Here is a 19,538-nt window from a genome sequence, read left to right as displayed (position 1 = left end):
ATTCTGGATTCCCCAACCCCAGGGAAAAGAGTTTGCCTATTTACCCTATCCATGCCCCTCATAATTTTGTAAACCTCTGTAAGGTCACCCCTCAGCCTCCGACGCTCCAGGGAAAACAGCCCCAGGCTGTTCAGCCTCTCCCTGTAGCTCAGATCCTCCAAGCCTGGCAATATCCTTGTAAATCTTTTCTGAACCCTTTCAAGTTTCACAACATCTTTCTGATAGGAAGGAGACCAGAATTGCACGCAATATTTCAACAGTGGCCTAACCGGTGTCCTGCCTTAAAACATTTTCTCTGTCCATTTGGGGATCCAGAGGCGACCTGACTGGTTGGGTGCTGAAAGGATGTTTCCACTTGTGGGAGAATCTGGAAGTAAGGGTCAGATTTTAAGAATGACTGTAAAGTCTTTGGAGATGAACGGCAGTTGGGAGAGGCGCTACATAAATGCAAGTTTTTTTCAATTCTCATCGAGCTGCATGAGGGCAGTAGGACCCACGGGAGCTCTGTAGAAACTGCAAACAACATACGTCAAGTCTGGAACTAGAGTGGAACTGATTGTTAGGTGCTTGGTCCAAACTATTTAGCATCACATCTCAGAGAGAGAGAGAGAAGGGGAAGCCAGCAGAAAACAATCAGGACTGAAGGATCTGTGTCAGACAGAAGTTGCTGGATTCTCAGCTCCAAACAGAGGAACTTCAGAAAATCTCCAACTCTCGGACTGTGGGAAGAAGTCTTCTCTGCGCTTTAACCAGGAGCACAGAGGGCGGAATGCAGTTAGGCAAGGACTGGATCCAAGCTTCTGTGAGACTGGGAACTCCAGAGTCCCGTCCGCTCCAAAGCCCAGCTGGAAGCCGGAGCTGAGCCTCCCAACATGAACTCCAACTTCCAGCTGCCCCGTCCTTTGAAGAGAGCTCAGCACTTGGCCGGCTGCAGGACTGCGAGAGTGGCCATCCTGGGTCAAGGGGCTGTGGGGAAAACTGGTAAGGAGCACAAAATCAAAACTCATTTCTCTTTTTTTTCCCCCTGAGGCTATCCAGATCTGTTACTCCATCTTGCACAGCAGAGAAACTTAACAGGAATCCTAGTGATTTAGCAGGGCAAGGACCAGGCAGTGTTTGGAAATATTGGTTGTTCAGGACGGTTAGAGTTACACCGAGTTCCGGCTGTCACAGCACATTAGGGTCATTACTACAAAGGAGGAGGCCTTTCTGCCCATCCATGCTGGACCTCTGCAGAATCCAATCGGGTCCCAGTGGCCCTGCTCTATCCTGTAACGCTGCACAGTGATTAATCAGGGTTGAAAGGGATTCCCTGTATAACTGTTATGTTCATGTTTATTCAGTGTCAAATAATTCATACTCAACCTTATAACACTGGATTAAAAAATCACACAACACCAGGTTATAGTCCAAAAGGTTTAATTGGAAGCACTAGCTTTCGGACCGCTGCTCCTTCATCAGGTGGGACAGTGTCCCTATCTCTGGACTAGAAGGTCCAGAGATAGATTCATGTTCCATTGAATCATATGGTACAGAAGAGACTCTTCAACCCATCCAGTCTTCACTGCCAAAAATACACTGTGGCCTACTCCTCAAATGCTGATCCAAATGCTTTTTAAAGCTTGTGAGGTTCCCCACCTTAACGACTCTCCCAGGCAGTGTATTCCAGACCCCCAGCAAGACTTGATCAACAGGGCCAGCGGGCTGCAGAGTGGCAGATGGAGTTTAATTTAGATAAATGTTGGTCAGACAAACAAAGGCAGGGCTTACACAGTTAATGATAGGTCCTGGAGAATGTTGTCGAACAGAGAGATTTAGCGGTGAGGTGCATAGTTCTTTGAAAGTGTATTTGCAGGTAGACAGGGTGGTGAAGACAACATTTGACACATTTGCCTTCATTTGCTCAGACCACTGAGTATAGGAGTTGGGATGTCATGTTGCAGTTGTATGGGGTGTTGGTGAGGCCACGCTTGGAGTACTGTGTACAGTTCTGGTCACCCTGCTATAGGAAGGATATTATTAAATTGGAAAGGAAGCACAAAAGATTTCCAAGAATGTTACCAAAGCTGGAGGGTTTGCGTTATAAGAGAGGCTGGGACTTTTTTCATTGGAGTGTCGAGGGGTGACCTTAAAGAGGTTTATATAATCATGAAGGGCATAGATAAGGCAAGTAGCAAAGCTCCTTTCCCCAGGGTAGGCGACTTCAAAACTAGGGGTCATAATCTTTAGGCGAGAGAGGAAAGATTAAAAGGGACCTGAGGGGCAACTTTTTCACACAGAGGGTGGATTGCATGTGGAATGAATTGTCAGAGGAAATGGTAGATGCAAGCACAGATACAACATTGGGAGAGATTAGATTAGATTTCCTACAGTATGGAAACATGCTCTTTGGCCCAACTCCGAAGAGTAACCCACCCAGACCCATTACCCTACCCCATATTTACCCCTGACTAATGCACCTAACACTATGGGCAATCTAGCATGGCCAATTCGCCTAACCTGCACATCTTTGGATCGTGGGAGGAAACCGGAGCACACGGAGGAAACCCACGCAGACACAGGGAGAATGTGCAAACTCCACACAGACAGTCACCCAAGGCTGGAATTGAACCCAAGTCCGCATTTGGACAGGTACGTGAATAGGAAGAGTTTAGAGGAATATGGGCTAAACACAGGCAAATGGAACTGGTTTAGTTTGGGAAACCTGGTCAGCATGGACGAGTTGGGTCGAAGGGTCTGTTTCCATGTTACGTGACTCTGCCAAGATGTGTCATAACATGGTCAAACAAATTGATTAAAAAACAATTGATTGGAATCACTTCTACTCAGAGCTCATTTGCTTCCTGACATTTTAAACCCTTTTGTTATCGCTTGCCCAGTTCATCTTTCTGTCCTTCACGAAACATTGTGGAGTGGTTCGTTATTAAAGTCTGCAGTTAGCTTCCCGTTGCAGGTAGCCAAACACCGAAACTCCTTCCAAGCTCCTGAGCCTGTCTAACCCTCGTTCATCCAGTGGCTCTGACTGTGGGAATGGTGGTAATCCTATTCTGAGGTTTTTTTTTAGATTACCGACAGTGTGGAAACAGGCCCTTCGAAGAGCAACCCACCCAGACCTATTCCCTTAACTAATGCACCTTACACTACAGGCAATTTAGCATGGCCAATTCATCTAACCTGCACATCTTTGGACTGTGGGAGGAAACCGGAGCACCCGGAGGAAACCCACGCAGACACGGGGAGAATGTGCAAACTCCACAACGGCAGTTGCCCGAGGCAGGAATTGAACCTGGGTCCCTGGCGCTGTGAGGCAGCGGCGCTAACCACTGAGCCACCGTGCCGCCCCATCTCAGATTTTTAAAAAAGTGATTAATTTCTCAGCCACATTAGGGAGATTTAAACAATCCTTAGATAAGCACATGGATGATGATGGGATAGTGTAGGGGGACGAGCTGAGAATAGTTCACAGGTCGGTGCAATATCGAGGGCCGAAGGGCCTGTTCTACGCTGTATTGTTCTATGTTCAATGTCCTTGTTCTCAGCTTGAAGTACAAATGCAGGAAAATCGAGGATGCCGATTGGCTTCAAAGTTTCTGATTACACTTTTTATTCAACATAGCGGATAAATAATAACCTTTTATTATTTACGATGGGAGGTAGGTGGTGCATTCACACTAACTGGCACCTCAAATACCACCTGGTTCAAACAGTTCGTGAAAATATTTGCATTTATATAGTGTCTTTAGCACAGCAAAAACATCGCAAAAATCAGATCAAACTTCACATCACACTACATATTACTGAGCTTCTGGACTATTAACTCTGAAGACTGAGTATACAAATCTCACCATAACAATTTAAAGATATGAATTCAAATTAAAAATCTGGTAGCAGTAAAATGTAATTCTAACATTGTTGTAAAATTCCAAACAGTTCACTAATGCCCTTCAGGGAAGGAATTCCTTACCCAGTCTAGCATTTTATATGACCTCAGACCCACACACCAACATGACTGACCCCAACTGGTTTTTAAAGTAGACAAGTGAATTATTCAGAGCAATCGGGAATGGGCAATAAATGTTGGGTTTTGACAGCGACGCCCCTATCCTAACAATTTAATATATTTTTAAAAAATTATCAAGTCATTCCATTTGCATTTTTCCAATGGCAAAGTAAGAGAAACAGTAAAAGAAAGTCCTTTAAGGACTCTGTGTCGCTTGTAAAGGATTACACCACACCAGGTTATAGTCCAACAGGTTTATTTGGAAGCACTAGCTTTCGGAGCGCTGCTCCTTCACCAGGTAGCTGTTGTGCAGGATCACAAGACACAGAATTATAGAAAAAGATTAGTGTCGTGCAACTGAAATGACTTTTGAACAAACCTAGATTGCGTGGCGTTGTGTGAATTTTAACTTTGTCCCCCCCCAGTCCAACACCGGCTCCTCCACATCATGACTTGTAAAAGAGAAAGGCCAGCAAGCCAAGCTTAAAGAAACATAATCAAGAAAAACCCAGTGAACACTGAGCCTGTGAACGCTAAAGAAAATTTTTAAAAATAATAATTCAAAATCATAAAGGGTTACAGGAAAAAACACAGGAAAGTGAGCGTGAGGAATGTTGGATCAGCTAAGATCTTACTGATTGGTGAAACAGGCTCCAGGGACTAATGGCCTGTTCCTGCAGCTATTTCTTACGGTCTCATAGACAGTCTTGTTCGGCAATAAACTGTTACCACTGGGGAAGGATTGAGAAAGACGGGGGACACATTGAAGTGGATTAGCAAAAGAAGCAATGGAGCCCAAGGGAGAAACCCTTTTCATGCAGTGAATGGTTAGGATCTGTAACTCGCTACACATGAACGTGGTGGACACAGATTCAATCAAGGCACTCAAGAGGGTGTTGGATTGTTGTGTGAAATGGCAGAATGTTCAGGGCTTCGAGGTGAAGGTAGGGGAATTGTCATTGGAGAACTGGTGCAGACAGGATGGATTGAATAGTCTCTTCCTGCGCTGTGACCATTTTGTGATTTTTCGGCTTGCTGTAAAAAATAACCCTGACCAACTAGTATCAAAACACAAGACCAAACAGTGCAAATCCATCTTAAAATCACAGCTAAAATGCATTGACTTAACCATTAATACTGATTGGGTGGGGATGCTGGGGATTCCGAAGTATTTGTTGTATGTCCATCTTGCAGTTTTTCTAACATTCAAGTTCAGGATTCTTGTTCTCAAAAGAAAGATGAGTGTGGCCTCATAAGAATCTAAACCATAACAGAGCCTAGCAGAAGTTGCCAGGGTTGGAGGATTTGAGCTGTAGGGAGAGGCTGAATAGGCTGGGGCTGTTTTCCCTGGAGCATCGGAGGCTGAGGGTTGGCCTTATAGAGGTTTATAAAATCGTGAGGGGCATGGATAGGATAAATAGACAAAGTCTTTTCCCTGAGGTGGAATAATCCAGAACTAGAGGGCATAGGTTTAGAGTGAGATGGGAAAGATATAAAAGGGACCTAAGGGGCAACTTTTTCATGCAGAGGGTGGTACGTGTATGGACTGATCTGCCAGAGGAAGTGGTGGAGGCTGGTACAATTACAACATTTAAAAGGCATCTGGATGGGTATATGAATAGGAAGAGTTTAGAGGGATATGGGCCAAGTGCTGGCAAATGGGACTAGATTAATTTAGGATATCTGGTCGGCATGGATGAGTCGGACCGAAGGGTCTGTTTCCGTGCTGTACATCTCTATGACTGTAAGAAATGTTTTCACATAAACGAGTGGGAAGAATAGGTGTGTAATGGGACTATACATTTAACAGAGACGCTCATAAACCCAAATAAGAATTCAGAAAAAAAATCTTTCCCTGTCTGAGACTTGCTGCTGCAGGGAAAAGCTGAGATGAATGTTGAAGGAGAAGCTTGATGAAGACAGAAAGGCATAGGAGGGCATTGGAAACAGCTCAGAGAAGGCTCACTGCCTGGAATGGATGCGATTATGAGAAAAGATTGAGCTACATGGGCCTGCACTCAGAGTTTCGAAGAATTGCAACATACGACTCTGACAGGAGTAAATGCTGGTAGTTGTTTCCTCTCGAGTAAGAATCTCGAACTTGGGGCCACAGTACAAAACTAAGAGTCTCACGTTTAAGACAGAGATAAAAGAACTGCTTTTCTTTCAGACATTGGGGAATTCTCTCTCTTAGAAAGCACTGGAGACTGATCATTGAATACATTCAGGGTTGACTTGGATAGATTTGTGATAGACAAGGGAGTTGAGGGTTAGGGCCACAGCTAGGAAAGTGGGGCTAAGACCACGATCAAATAAGCCACGACAGTGTAGTAAGCTGGAGGGGCTGAATGGTTGACTCCAATTCCTATTTCTTATGATCACACGATGTAAATTGTTGATCAGATTGGATGAAGAGGGATGGGAGGAGACTAGCATGGAACTTGTGGGGTGAGTGGCCTGTCTCAGTGCTGGAAGCTGACAGAGCATCCACTGACTACTGATGTTTAAACAATGTTGAAGTACAGATCAGGACCAGGTCAGTTGGCAGAGTTTTCCACTTCACATCTAACTCTCACACCTTTGCTTTTCCAGCAATCACCGTACGGTTCATAACTAAAAGATTCATCGGAGAGTATGATCCCACTTTGGGTGAGTATGCGCAGAGTGGCTCCTGAAAGGGATCCCTCCAAGTGAGTGGGGTGTGTGCACTGTATGTTTGCTGAAAGGGTATTTACACCATTGCAGTTTAAAACGTTGTAAAATTTGAAAGGGTTCAAAAAAGATTTACAAGGATGTTGCCAGGGTTGGAGGATTTGAGCTGAACAGGCTAGGGCTGTTTTCCCTGGAGCATCGGAGGCTGAGGGATGACCTTTCAGAGGTTTACAAAATCACGAGGGGCATGGATAGGGTAAATAGGCAAAGTCTTTTTCCTGGGGTAGGGGAGTCCAGAACTAGAGGGCATAGGTTTAGGGTGAGAGGGGAAAGATATAAAAGAAACCTAAGGGGCAACTTTTTCACACAGAGGGTGGTACATGTATGGAATAAGCTGGCAGAGGAAGGCTGGTACAATTGCAACATTTAAGAGGCATTTGGATAGGTATATGAATAGGAAGGGTTTGGAGGGATATGGGCCGGGTGCTGGTAGATGGAACTAGATTGGGTTGGGATATCTGGTCAGCATGGACGGGTTGGACCGAAGGGTCTGTTTCCATGCTGTACATCTCTATGACTCTATGCTGCTCTGTGTATTTGTTGGGATTTGTAGTTAATATAAACATCTAGCCCAATTGGACATTCTATCACATACTGTCAGACTGCCAACAGCCCAAATGATCTCGCTGATATGCGGCATGTGTGTGTGTGTCCATCACTGCAGAACAAACTGATAACAGCCGGAATGTCTCACACCCATACACAGCTTGTTCCAGCATGTGAGAAACAAGAGATTGGAGTTGTCAATGTCTCACCCACATGCTGAAATCTGAAGCTTCACAGGCAGGAGTGAAATTCAGCACTGCAGTCAGGAGGTGCCTCCAAACAATAGAGCACTCAGTAAGTTCACTGCAGGGACTCTAAAATGGTACAGCACATGCTGTATTTCTACCTCAGTACTCACCACTTGAGTAAGCTTTCTGCATCACAACAACTTGCAGTTATCGAACACCTGTACACTCTAAGGTCCAGGAGTATGTGCTGAGGGATGTACTAAATCTTGGGGCAGCTGCTGCCAAGGTGCAGTGGGGAAAGAGCACTGTCTGCGGTCTTCTGCCAAACTTAAATGGGGTCCATTCAGTTATTGGACCCCAACCCCTACCCAGTGTCCCCAATGCATGTATATATACAAGTAAGAAATGCCTTTAGTTTGTTGGAGTCAGATTCTTTCTTTGTTTCTTCATAGAATCCCTACAGTGTGGAAACAGGCCCTTCAGCCCAGCAAGTCCACACCGACCCTCTGAACAGTATCCCACCTAGACCCACTCCCCTACCTTATTACTCTACATTTACCCCTGACTAATCCACCTAACCTATACATCCCTAAACACTATGGACAATTTAGCATGGCCAATCCACCAAAACTGCACTTCTTTGGGTTGTGGGAGGAAACTGGAGCACCCGGAGGAAAACATACAAACTCCACACAGGCATTTGCCCGAAGCTGGAATGAACTGGGATCCCTGGCACTGTGAGATAGCAATGCTAACCACTGAGCCGCCATGTCATCCCATATACTACTGCACAGACCTGAAGTGCTTTAGTGACCATGTATGCATTTATAGTTTTTATGAATAAAGTATATGTTTGAAATAAGAAAACACCTTTAATTAAACATGATGGGATCATTTAGTGCAGAGGATAGTGTCCCTGAGGCAGATGTTCCAGCTCAAATCCCACTCCAGGTATTGATGCCTGAAGAGCATGTGATCATAATACGATTGAGTGCTAATCCTTTTCAGAGAGTCAGTGTCACAGAGATGGACAGCCCGGAAAAAGACCCTTTGGTCCAACCCGTCCATGCTGACCAGATGTCCCACCCGCCAGCACTTGGTCCATATCCCTCCAAACCCTTTCTATTCATACACCCTTCCAGATGCCTTTTAAATGTTGCAATTGTACCAGCCTCCACCACTGCCTTGAGCAACCCATTCCACACGCGCACCACCCTCTGCATGAAAATGTTGCCCCTTAAGTCTCTTTTATACTTTTTCCCTCTCACCCTAAACCTATGCCTTCTAGTTCTGGACTCCCCCACCCCAGGGAAAAGACGTTGTCTATTTACCCCTATGATTTTATAAACTTCTATTAAGTCACCCCTCAACCTTGTAAACACCACTGACAGGTAGAAAGACTGGGAGAGATTCCTGGTCAGCCACACAATGCAGAGATTGACAGAGCCTCTACTGTCAATATCTGTAGCTGGAGCCTACATTATGCCTGTAAAACATGCATGGTTCCACCCATGAAACCCAGAGTCCCTCAGTGAACTGTAACACACCACCAGCATGTAATGAAACAGCTTAATATCTCATTACAAGTAGGTTTTAAGGAGTGACTCAGTTTTTACAGATTGGGGAAAGGCCTTTTAGGCTGTCATGTCCACACCACTCATCAAATGTCCATCTGTTCTAAACCCATTTTCCAGCATGTGGCTCATTGCCTTCCATGTTGTGGTGCTTCAAGTGGTCATTTAAATAGTTATTAAATGTCTTGAGGGTTACCACCCTGAAAGCAATATTTCTATATACCTGTAACCCTGTGAATTCACTTATTTTCCCTCACAATCCTAATTCCTTTCCTTAAAACGTTGCTGCTCCCCCTCCCCCCCAGTTATTGGCCCTACTACTAAGGAAAGAAGGGTCTTGTCCTGTTTACTGTGTGCCCCTCAGAACTTTACACACTCATTCAGATTCCCAACCTGCTCTGTTAGAAGGGAAACAGCCCCAGCTCATCTACAACCAAAAACAGAACCTGCTGGAAAAGCTCAGCAACGTCTATCAAGACAAATCAGAGTTAATGTTTTGGGTCTGGTGACCCTTCCTCAGAACTATCTAGTTTCTTTTCACAGCTGAATCACTCCAACCCAAGTAACATTCTAGTAAATCTCTCTTGCACCCTCTCCATCCCAAAATGTGGCAATTAGAAGTGCACACATTATATACAGCTCCATCATAATCACCTTGATCTTGTATTCAATGCCTTGACTAGTAAGGTACACACCACTGACAGGCAGGAAGAGTGGGAGATTCCTGGTCAGCCGCACAATGAAGAGACTTACAGAGCCTCTACCACCACTATCTGTAGACCTGCAGATGATGCCCTCCAGCGCATCTACTCCACTTCCCACACACCCCAGCTGGCCTCCTTCTTCAAACACTGCAACTTCCCCTCCCACATGGTCGCCAATGCCCTCCAGCACATCTCCTCCAATTCCTGCACCTCCACCCTTGAACCCCACCCCTCCAATTGTAACAAGGACAGTACACCCCCGGTCCTCACCTTCCACCACACCGACCTCCAGATACATTGCATCCTCCTCCGCCATTTCCGCCACCTACAAACAGACCCCACCACCAGGGATATATTTCCCTCTCCACTCCATCTGCATTCTGGAGAGACCATTCTCTCTGTGACTCCCTTGTTAGGTTCATGCCCTCCATTAACCCATCCTTCACTCCTGGCACCTTCCTCTGCCACCACAGGAATTGTAAAACCAACAGCCACACCTCCCCCCTCACCTCCGTCCAAGGTTCCAAAGGATTCTTCAACGTCCAACATAGATTTACCTGCAGTTCCCACACATCATCTACTGTGTCTTTTGCTCCCGATGTGGTTTCCTCTACATCAGGGAGTCAGGAGGCCATCTTGTGGAACGTTTCACAGAACGTCTCTGGGACACCCACACCCATCGACCCCACCGCCCTGTGGCCGAACACTTTAACTTCGCCCCTCAGAGACATGCAAGTTCTGGGCCTCCTCCGCCGCCAAACCCTAAGCACCCAACACCTAGAGGAACCTTATTCAAGATCCAACCTTCCAACTCGGCACTGTCCTCTTGAACTATCCTACCTGTCCATCCTCCTTCCCACCTATCCACTTCACCCTCCTCTCTGAACTATCAACTTCTCCCCTCACATTCAATAACCTATCGCATTCCCAGCTACCTTACCCCCAGCTCCATCCCCCCTCCCATTTATCTCTCAGCCCCCTTGGGCCACAGGCCTCATTCATGATGAAGGGCTTATGCTCAAAATGTTGGTTCTCCTGCTCCTCGGATGCTGCCTGTGCTTTTCCAACACCACACTCTTCGACTCTTGACTAATAAAGCCAAGTATCCCAAATGATGGGTATATGAATAGGAAAGGTTTGGAGGGATATGGGCTGGGTGCTGGCAGGTGGGACTAGGTTGGGTTGGGATATCTGGTCAGCATGGACGGGTTGGACCGAAGGGTCTGTTTCCATGCTGTACATCTCTATGACTCTGACTTGTAAGACAGAGATTTAGAAGTGAACAGGTTTAAAGAGGAAATATTGGCGCACGGGGTCCAGGCAGCCACAGGTATGATTGCCAATAGTATAGAAATGCAATTGAAGATGTCCAGTAATGTCCAAACGATAACCAACATTTGCACTCATTCACAGAAACAATATACAGACATGTGTCCTCGGTGGATGGGGAATGTGTGCAGTTTGAAGTTCTCGATACTGCAGGCCAGGTAACGTAATCACGGGGTCATTACCTCCACAAACAGGAGGTTTCAAAGAGTATTCAAATAAAAGCAAAATACTGCAGCTGCTGGAAATCTAAAACAAAAGCAGAAAGTGTGGGAGAAGCTCAGCAGGTCTGGGGAAGGGAAACAGAGTTGATGCTTCAAATGCAATGTGACTTCTTCAGAACTGAAAGGGCTGATAAAACAAGAGTTTTTATGCTATTGCCAGAAGTGAAGGAGGAGCGAGTAGAACAGATGGGGAGAATGCCCAGAACAAAAAGTCAAAGGGAGTGTTTGCAATAACTCCAGAGAGGCCAGTATCCTGTCGGCCTTTATTTCCATGTGGAGAGTCCTTGACATTGATCCAACTCTCTCAGAGTGAGCAGAACCTCTGACACTCCTGTTCTTATGTCAGCCAGGACTCCCTGATTGGACCATTTAACAACCTGAGCTCCACCTGGCTGACCTCATTATTACTGTGGTGTTAATGGCAATACAGATGTAAAATGGGACTAAAAGACAGATGTAAAAGGGAGAAAATGGGCCCATTCTGCTGAGAGCAAAGTCTAGCAGACAAAAAAAAATACAGCTTGGGCTGGGGATGCAGGAAAAACAAGGGGTTCACTGACATTTAATTGGAGCATCAACTGGTGAGCATATGGAGAGGTTGCAGCCAATTTATGAAGCAATTCAGGACTTTCCAAAGTGTTTTACAGTCAGTGTGTTTTGTAGCATAGTCACTTGTAATGTTGGAAACATATCATAGCAAGCTCCCAGAAACAGTATTAAAATAGTGACCTGATAATGATAACCTGCTACTGAATCTGTCACATATTGCACAAGAAAGGGAATAAATAACTTTTCTTCCCTCCACCTAAGGAAGAGGATGCGATGTTAATCGAGGAAAAGATCAAGTGGGCAGAGGGTTTCATCATCGCCTACTCAGTGACAGACCGGTGTAGCTTTGATGAGGTTCTCCGACTGAGGTTCTTGATCAGCCACGTCCACTCCAGCTTGAAGCGGGGTCACAGCGATGCCCCGCCCCCTGTGGTCATCGTCGCCAACAAGAAGGACCTCGAGTACGACCGGATGGTGACCACGGAGGAGGGCGATGGCATCGCCCAGGCACTCAAGTGCCCTTTCTTTGAGATCTCAGCCCGAGACAGCTACGAGGAGACGGTGGGTGTCTTCAATTTACTTTACCGGGAGATGGCAACCAGTGGAGTGCTGTCAACCTTTCGGCGGAAGGTCTCCTCGAAGCTGATGGACAAGATACCCAGGATCCCCTCAAACGCTACCATGAGCTTGTCTACACGGAGTTTCAGCTTGAGTTCAGTGAAGGACTTCTTGACCGATTAAGCTTCTTGTGGAAAGCCTATCCAAAAGTCATCTCTGTTTGGCTGATTGGTAACATCCCAAAGCTATCTGCAGCAAATTAAGTACTTTTTTGAAGTGTAGACACTGTTTGTATAATATAGGAAACAGTGGCAGGCATCTTTGGCACAGCATGTTCTCTCAAACTGCGACATGAAACAGATGTTGGTGAAGGGCTAAATATGGAATAGAACAGCAGAAAATCTACTCTTCTTCACATTGCAAGGGATCATTTATGGGGCTTCAGTTTGAACGGTCATCTTGAAGTCGGATTGTTTTGTGGTCAGACTAAATCAACGCAGCTTTTCCTGGTTACCCTCCACACAGGAACTATAGATACATTTGAGGCTTGCTGAACACAAGGAGAGACCCAATGAGGTGAATAGCCTCCTGTGTTACAATGACTCGGACTGAGGGCCATTTATTTGTTTTTAAAAATTGAAAATAAAACCAACAGGATAACAGGCATCTTCACAAGTCTGTCAAACTGCCTTAACATTCTTGAAGTGGTTAAAACATTTTCTTTTTCACTATCAATGATCTCAGCTATTTATATACAGCAAAGTTCCACGGGTGGTTGATACAATTTAAGTAATGCCATTCACTGGATGTGAACGATTTATGTCAAGAGGACAGAGGCACAGACTAGAATCAGCCACCATGGTAGGAGTCAACCAGTTGAATTTTGATACCAATCCTGAAGTTATGTTATATTCACGCTAGGAGATTCCACAAAATTAACATACTTTAGTTTCAGTAGAACCAATGAGGAGGAATAACTAACCTCTACTTTCTCTGTAATGGACAGTTTAGAAAGAGAAGCGGATGAAAGCATGATATGCTTTTGTGGAGGACAAATACTGACATGAGATGGTTTTTACTAAGGGAGGGCTTACATAGTGCACTGCATCATGCATCCATCGGGAGTGCAGGTTATGTTTTAATTACCAAATGTAATTTATATACATGGACAGAAGGGGGATTTTTAAAAAAAATGTATTCATAGGATGTGGGCATCTCTGGCTAGGTCAGCATTTATTGCCCATCTGTAATTACCTAGACAGCAACTGAGAGTCAGCCAGATTGCAGTGGGTCTGGAGTCACATGTAGGCCAGACCAGGTAAGGAGGGTAGTTTCCTTCCATAACCAGATGGGTCTCCCCCACTCTCCACAACAACAATTGACATTAATTTCATGGCCATCATTAGACGCTGAATTGCAAATTTTTAATTGAATTCAAATTCAACCATCTGCAATGGTGGATTTGAATGGCATCTCAAGATCATTACTCTCGTCTCTGGATTAGTAGTCTAGTGATAATACAATTAGGCCACTACCTTCCAATATTAAGAGGGAAAAAAGCAGCTTGTGGATAGAAATGGGTATATATTACACACCAATATACCATGTATGAATTTCTCTCACTGTCAGACTGAGTGTTGCCATTCCCAAAAACATAGGAATTAGGAATAGCTGTAGGCCATTTGGCCAATCAAGCTTACTCTGCTGTTTAGTGTGTTCATGGCTAACTTTCTCTCTCGAGGTCATATTCCCACCTCCCCACAACCCCCATACCCACTCATGCCTTTAAAATCTACCTACTTTGAATATATTCAGTGACTGCAGAGTTACTCATGAAGCTGGGTTGAGACAGAAGGGGGCATAATCCAATTAAGAAATTATAATTCATTACTAGCAACAAGGTCTTTTGGTACAGTGGGCGACATTCCTCCTCCTCCTCCTGGACCACAGGTTCTGGGTCTGCAAGTCTCATACTGGGACCTGTTGGCTGTGGAAGGTGCACACATAACCAGGCCAAGCCAGTTGACTGTCAGCCTGTAAATCCTTCCAATACACCTAATGGTTGGGGGAAAGAGTCCCCCATCCTGCAAATGGTAAACCCTAGCAGCAGCACTTTAACCAGAAGTGTGGACTAATCCAATGAAAATCCGTGGTCCAACTCTGGGAAATGAGAACGGGAGAAAAGACAGACAAACAACCAACATGGGGAATGTAGGAAAGGGAAAAAAATGAATGGGTACAACTCATCCATTGCAACTGGGAGAACAGACCTGATTAAGACCTTATGCATTACTTAAATCAAAAGAAAATGGGGAGCTCCCCTAAAGGCAATGTGGACAAAATATTTGGGATTAAAACACAAGTAGTAACATTTTGTTCCAAAGTTTAATATAAAACAAAATTCTTTACACTGGCACACATTAATACCACCACTAAACACAGACAAAATATTTCACATGAATCAGACAGCACAACACGAGTGTTAAATTAACTCACATTTGAAAGGACTGCACAGTACACAGAGGACAAGATATTTGCATTTAACATCTGCTTTTAAACTGCTGCAAAACTGAAAAAATAGAACTTGTTCTGAATTGTTTAAGCCTGTTATTAAAAAAAAACTTTAAAAAACCCATCACTAGTTTGCGTTGCTTTTGTCTCTCCACCCCCAACACCCTCCCTCCCCAAAAGTCTACTCGGTTCAGCAAATGGCACCCAAGGAATTCAGCTGACCACTGCCCATTGGCAGCCGTCTGCCCAGAGGCGTCAGGAATCAGTAACGGAATAAGGAAATGTCATCGCACTGTGACTGGGCACATCAACAGTGACCTCCCGATCTATGTATCTCTTCACCTCACCCCAGAGCCAGTGTAGTTTCCATGAGGTTTACCAAACAACCTGGCACACTGCTCAACCTCACTTAAGAGAAGATCTCAATCAGCTTCTCGCATTCCCTGCTGCATATGAGCAGAACACTCCCCCTCCTCTAGTGAATTCAGTGCTGCTGGTGCTCATGTGGACACAGTTGGCCACTGCTCTTCCTGCTGTGAGCCCAGTGTGGACCTTCTGGTCGTCCAACGACGTTCAGAAGGGCACATTCTGCTCCTGGATTTATTGACAGTGTCTAAACTAAATTCAGGTCCAGGACCTGCTGCATTCTTTGCCCCAGTGAGTGCCAGCACCAGGAGTACTGAGCAGGATTCACCAAGGTGGGACTGACACGGACAATCAGCTGTACAGAGACAGGACAAAATGCAGATCTCAGAAAGAATAAGAGGACTCTCTTTTAAAACAGAGAGGATCATTTTCTCTGAGGGGCAGTGTTCCCTCTGAGCCGTTTGGAGGATCGGTGCACGCCGACAGGCGTGTTGACAAACTGACTTCCAGTTCCGGAAGTCACTGCTGTGCACGGAGATCTGTGAAGTGACTGCAAAAAGGAGGGGGAACGTGGTGTAGTGCGTGGAATTCTCTTCCCCACAAAATAGGGGAGGCTGGGATTTAAAATTTATTCAAATCTTTGCAACACAAAGTATGGAGTGTAGACAGGAAAATGTAAGTGGGAGTACAACCAGATCAGTTACCATCTTATTGAATGGTAGAGCAGGTTCAAGGGGCCAAATGGCCTAAATGTTGCTCCTAAGAAATACAGCAATAAACCTGCACCACAGACCTATAAGAAGATCCTTTCCTAACAATCATCTGAAGGCAATGCTCATTTGCTTTTATCTTACTCACTGTTCACATAAATACTGCTGACTGTCACCATGGCTAACATTTCAGCTGCTGCATCCCACACAAATTTGCCTGAGTTAGCTCTGCCAGAAACTGTCACTCAAGTAAGCAGGTGGCTTTGAGCTCCATTTAAGAAATATGCTTAAAAGGTGCTTGTTTACAATGCAAACAGTGACCACTGCATGTTTGTGACAGGCAGCAACAGAATCTTAAAAGATACGGTTCTTAAATCATTACGTGCCCTCTTAATTCAGGAGAATCATGTTGAGGAACGGGGGAGAAGAGAAGGGTCAGTAAGGACAATCTCTAATCTTTTTCGAGGAAACCCCACCAGATTCAGAGATTTGTTTCAGAACGCTGCTTTGACAGTAGGCTCGGACTAAAGTAACAAATATGCACTTGCCCAGTTCTCAAAGGAGTCAGAGTAGCTGCCAGGATTACAGATGTCCAACAAATATCAAATATGATAAATTGCCAGTTAATATTTTAGGGGTTGAAGCTTTAGAGGGGAATAATGACACCACTGAAGATATTCCTAGTCCGAAAATACAATCCACTAACAAGGCAACACTTCCTCAGCATTCAGACTGGATTGCGCATTTTCAAGACCTTGAACCAACCACTTTCTGATTTAAGGTGAGTGCTACTAGCTGAGGCACACTGCTAATGAAGTTACCTAAACTGGGAAAAGTTAAGTTGTGTGCATGCTTTGGGTCAGTCCTCCTTTAATCAGCCCAGACATTTTTGGATAAGCTCTAAGGCCCAGATTAATCATCAGATCTTTGCGTCCCCCTAGATAACTCATTTGATATCAGCACAAGAGATTCAAAATGGTGCATTTTCAAGTCAGAGCAACTGTTTTTTCACTTTCTGACAATGGCAATGCAAGTTGACAGTATTCACCTTTCAAATACACAGTCCACAATGAACACTACCATCCTTATCGGTCAATATTACAATGCAATCACCTTATATTAACTCAATATACTCTGGTACTTCCTTGAATGACTATTGTGCAAGTTATACAGAATAACCCCCGTCTGACCTTGTCATATGCAGTGAAAGCCAACACAGCATTGAGCCACCTCCATTTTGGATGGTGCCCATTTCTGAAGCCAGAATTGAAACAAGGTGCAACTGTAACACACAATTCTATTTGATGAATTCATCTTGATTGAGACAACTAGAACACCATCCTTTGTTTCTGAAGTCATGATAGTTTTTTGATCAGATTTCCTACAGTGTGGAAACAGGCCCTTCGGCTCAACCAGTCCACACCGACGCTCTTAAGAGTAACCCACCCAGACCCATTTGCCTCTGACTAATGCACCTAATACTACGGGCAATTTAGCATGGCCAATTCATCTGACCTGCACATCTTTGGACTGTGGGAGGAAACTGGAGGAAACCCACGCAGACACGGGGAGAATGTGCAAACTCCTCACACACAGTCGCCCAAAGCTGGAATCGAACCTGGGACCCTGGTGCTGTGAGGCAGCAGTGCTAACCACTGAACCACCGTACCGCCCCAATTACATGAGTATAATCTTAACAAAATACCCCTTTAAATAACTGGATAAGATTTGTCCCGTTTCCCCACCCACCCGCAACCAGTTGGATAATCCCTTGTGGAATTCAGTTGCTGTTGCTTTCTTTCCAGTTTAATGAGTTCTGACTAATTTATTCCTCACTTTTAATGGTGTCGCTGACTCCAGAGGAAGGACTTTGTACAACTATAAAGGAAAAAAGAGACATAAAATTAACAATTGGCATGTTTTTCTGTCAATCTTTCTTCTCGTATTAACCTATAAAGCAGAAAAAACAGAGAGAGTCAGAAAGACAAGCAATCATTGAAGGTGGCAGGGCAAGTGGAGAACAGTAAATAAAACACATGACCTGAGGTTTTATTAATAAAGGCATAACATACGACAGCAAGGAGATGATGCTTAACTTGTATAAGTTACTTGTCAGACTTAAGCTAAAGTACTGTGTGCAGTTTAGATGCTGCAATATATAAAAGGATGCGAACACATTGGAAGGGCAGAAGAGATTTGGCAAGAATGGTTCCATGAAATGAGAAACTTCAGTTAAGATGATAGATCGGAGGGGTTTGGAGTCTTCTCCTTGAAAAGGAGACAGCTAAGCAGACGTCTGTCAGAAGTTTTGAAAATCATGGGAAGTCCTGACTGAAAGTGAAAAGCTGCTCCCAATCATACAACAATCAAGAGGGCACGGGTTGAAAGTGATTTACAAAGCAGCAAATCTGAGGCGAGATAAAAACTTCTCACACAATAAATGGTTCGGGTCTGGAAACACAGCCCGAGTGTGGGCAGAGGCAGAGTTGAAAAGTGTGGCGCTGGAAAAGCACAGCAGGTAAGGCAGCATCTGAGGAGCAGGAGGGTCGACATTTTGGACATTAGCCCTTCATCAGGAAGAGCTTATGCCCGAAACGTCGACTCTTCTGCTCCTCGGATGCTGCCCGACCTGCTGTGCCTTTCCACATTTTCGACTCTGCCTCTCCAGCATTTGCAGCCTCACTTTCTCCTGTGATAGAGGCAGGTTCAATGGGGGCATTCAGGAAAGCATTAGGTAATCATTTAAATTAAAACAATGTGAAAATTGTGGGTAGAAGGCAGGGGAATGGCACCCAGTCATAATGCTTATTTGGAGAGTTAACGCTGGCATGACAAGCCAAGTAATTTATTATTGTCACAAATACTGAGACACAGCGAAAGGTATTGTACTGTGTGCTATCCAGACAAATCATACCTTACACAAGTACATCAGGGTATTAGAACAGAATGGAGAATATAGTGTTACAGTTAGAGAGGAGGTGCAGAGAAAGATCAACTCTAATGTATGAGGTGCATAAGTCTGATAACAGCGGGGAAGAACCTGTTCATGAATCATTTGGTACATGTTTTCAAATGTTTGTATCTTCTGTCTGATGGAAGAAAGCGGAAGACAGTATAGCCGAGGAGGGAGCGGTCTTTGATTATGTTGGTTGCTTTCCTAAGCCAGTGGGAAGTACAGATAGAGTCAATAGTAGAAAGGCCGGATTGATGATGGACCAGGCTGCTCCTTCTACCGCACAAAATGTGGGGGACTTTTGGATGCAATGTCAGTCATAGTCAAACAGCACTGTAATATAGTTTGTCACAGATCTAAATCAGTTATTTCACATAACTGAGTCAAAGAATACAAAGCAACTTTATTGATTGGAGTTTGGACAGATAAAATGCATATTCCAAACTCGGGGCATTTTAGTATGGTTCGCTGGAGACAGTCAAGGGACAGGCATTGTCTAATTACTTCTCAGTGCACAAGGCTGAGATGCCAATGGGATGTGCAAAGGCAGCATTAGAGATTCTGAAGGTAGGAAGGATGCAATGGGCTCAGGTAGCAGCTTAACGATAGCCTTCTTG

General features: G+C 44.7%; 2 protein-coding genes across 3 annotated transcripts in view; one reads left to right on the top strand and one right to left on the bottom strand.

Moving 5' to 3' along the window:
* Positions 1–553: 553 nt before the first annotated feature.
* On the top strand, positions 554–15,016 carry LOC132831463 (ras-related and estrogen-regulated growth inhibitor-like). Of its 2 annotated transcripts, none has more exons than XM_060849623.1 (4): positions 554–981; positions 6,593–6,649; positions 11,138–11,211; positions 12,085–15,016. In XM_060849623.1, the coding sequence occupies exons 1-4, from the start codon at positions 873–875 to the stop codon at positions 12,562–12,564; spliced, it is 720 nt and encodes a 239-aa protein (XP_060705606.1). In that variant the 5' UTR covers positions 554–872; the 3' UTR covers positions 12,565–15,016. The 2 variants fall into 2 exon arrangements, with proteins under 2 accessions (XP_060705606.1, XP_060705607.1); XM_060849624.1 differs by lacking the exon at positions 554–981 and adding an exon at positions 4,641–4,944.
* Positions 14,762–19,538, bottom strand: part of LOC132831462 (transportin-3-like) — a 69,061-nt gene continuing 64,284 nt past the window's right edge. Inside the window, exon 24 of the mRNA XM_060849622.1 lies at positions 14,762–17,846. The gene's annotated coding sequence lies outside the window, so the exon portion shown is untranslated. The remainder of the gene's footprint in view (positions 17,847–19,538) is intronic.

Source organism: Hemiscyllium ocellatum, chromosome 33 (assembly GCF_020745735.1).
Source record: "Hemiscyllium ocellatum isolate sHemOce1 chromosome 33, sHemOce1.pat.X.cur, whole genome shotgun sequence".
Classification (NCBI taxonomy): Eukaryota; Metazoa; Chordata; class Chondrichthyes; order Orectolobiformes; family Hemiscylliidae; genus Hemiscyllium; species Hemiscyllium ocellatum.
The sequence above is the reverse complement of the archived record's forward strand: the minus strand, read 5'-3'. Positions and strand labels throughout refer to the sequence as shown.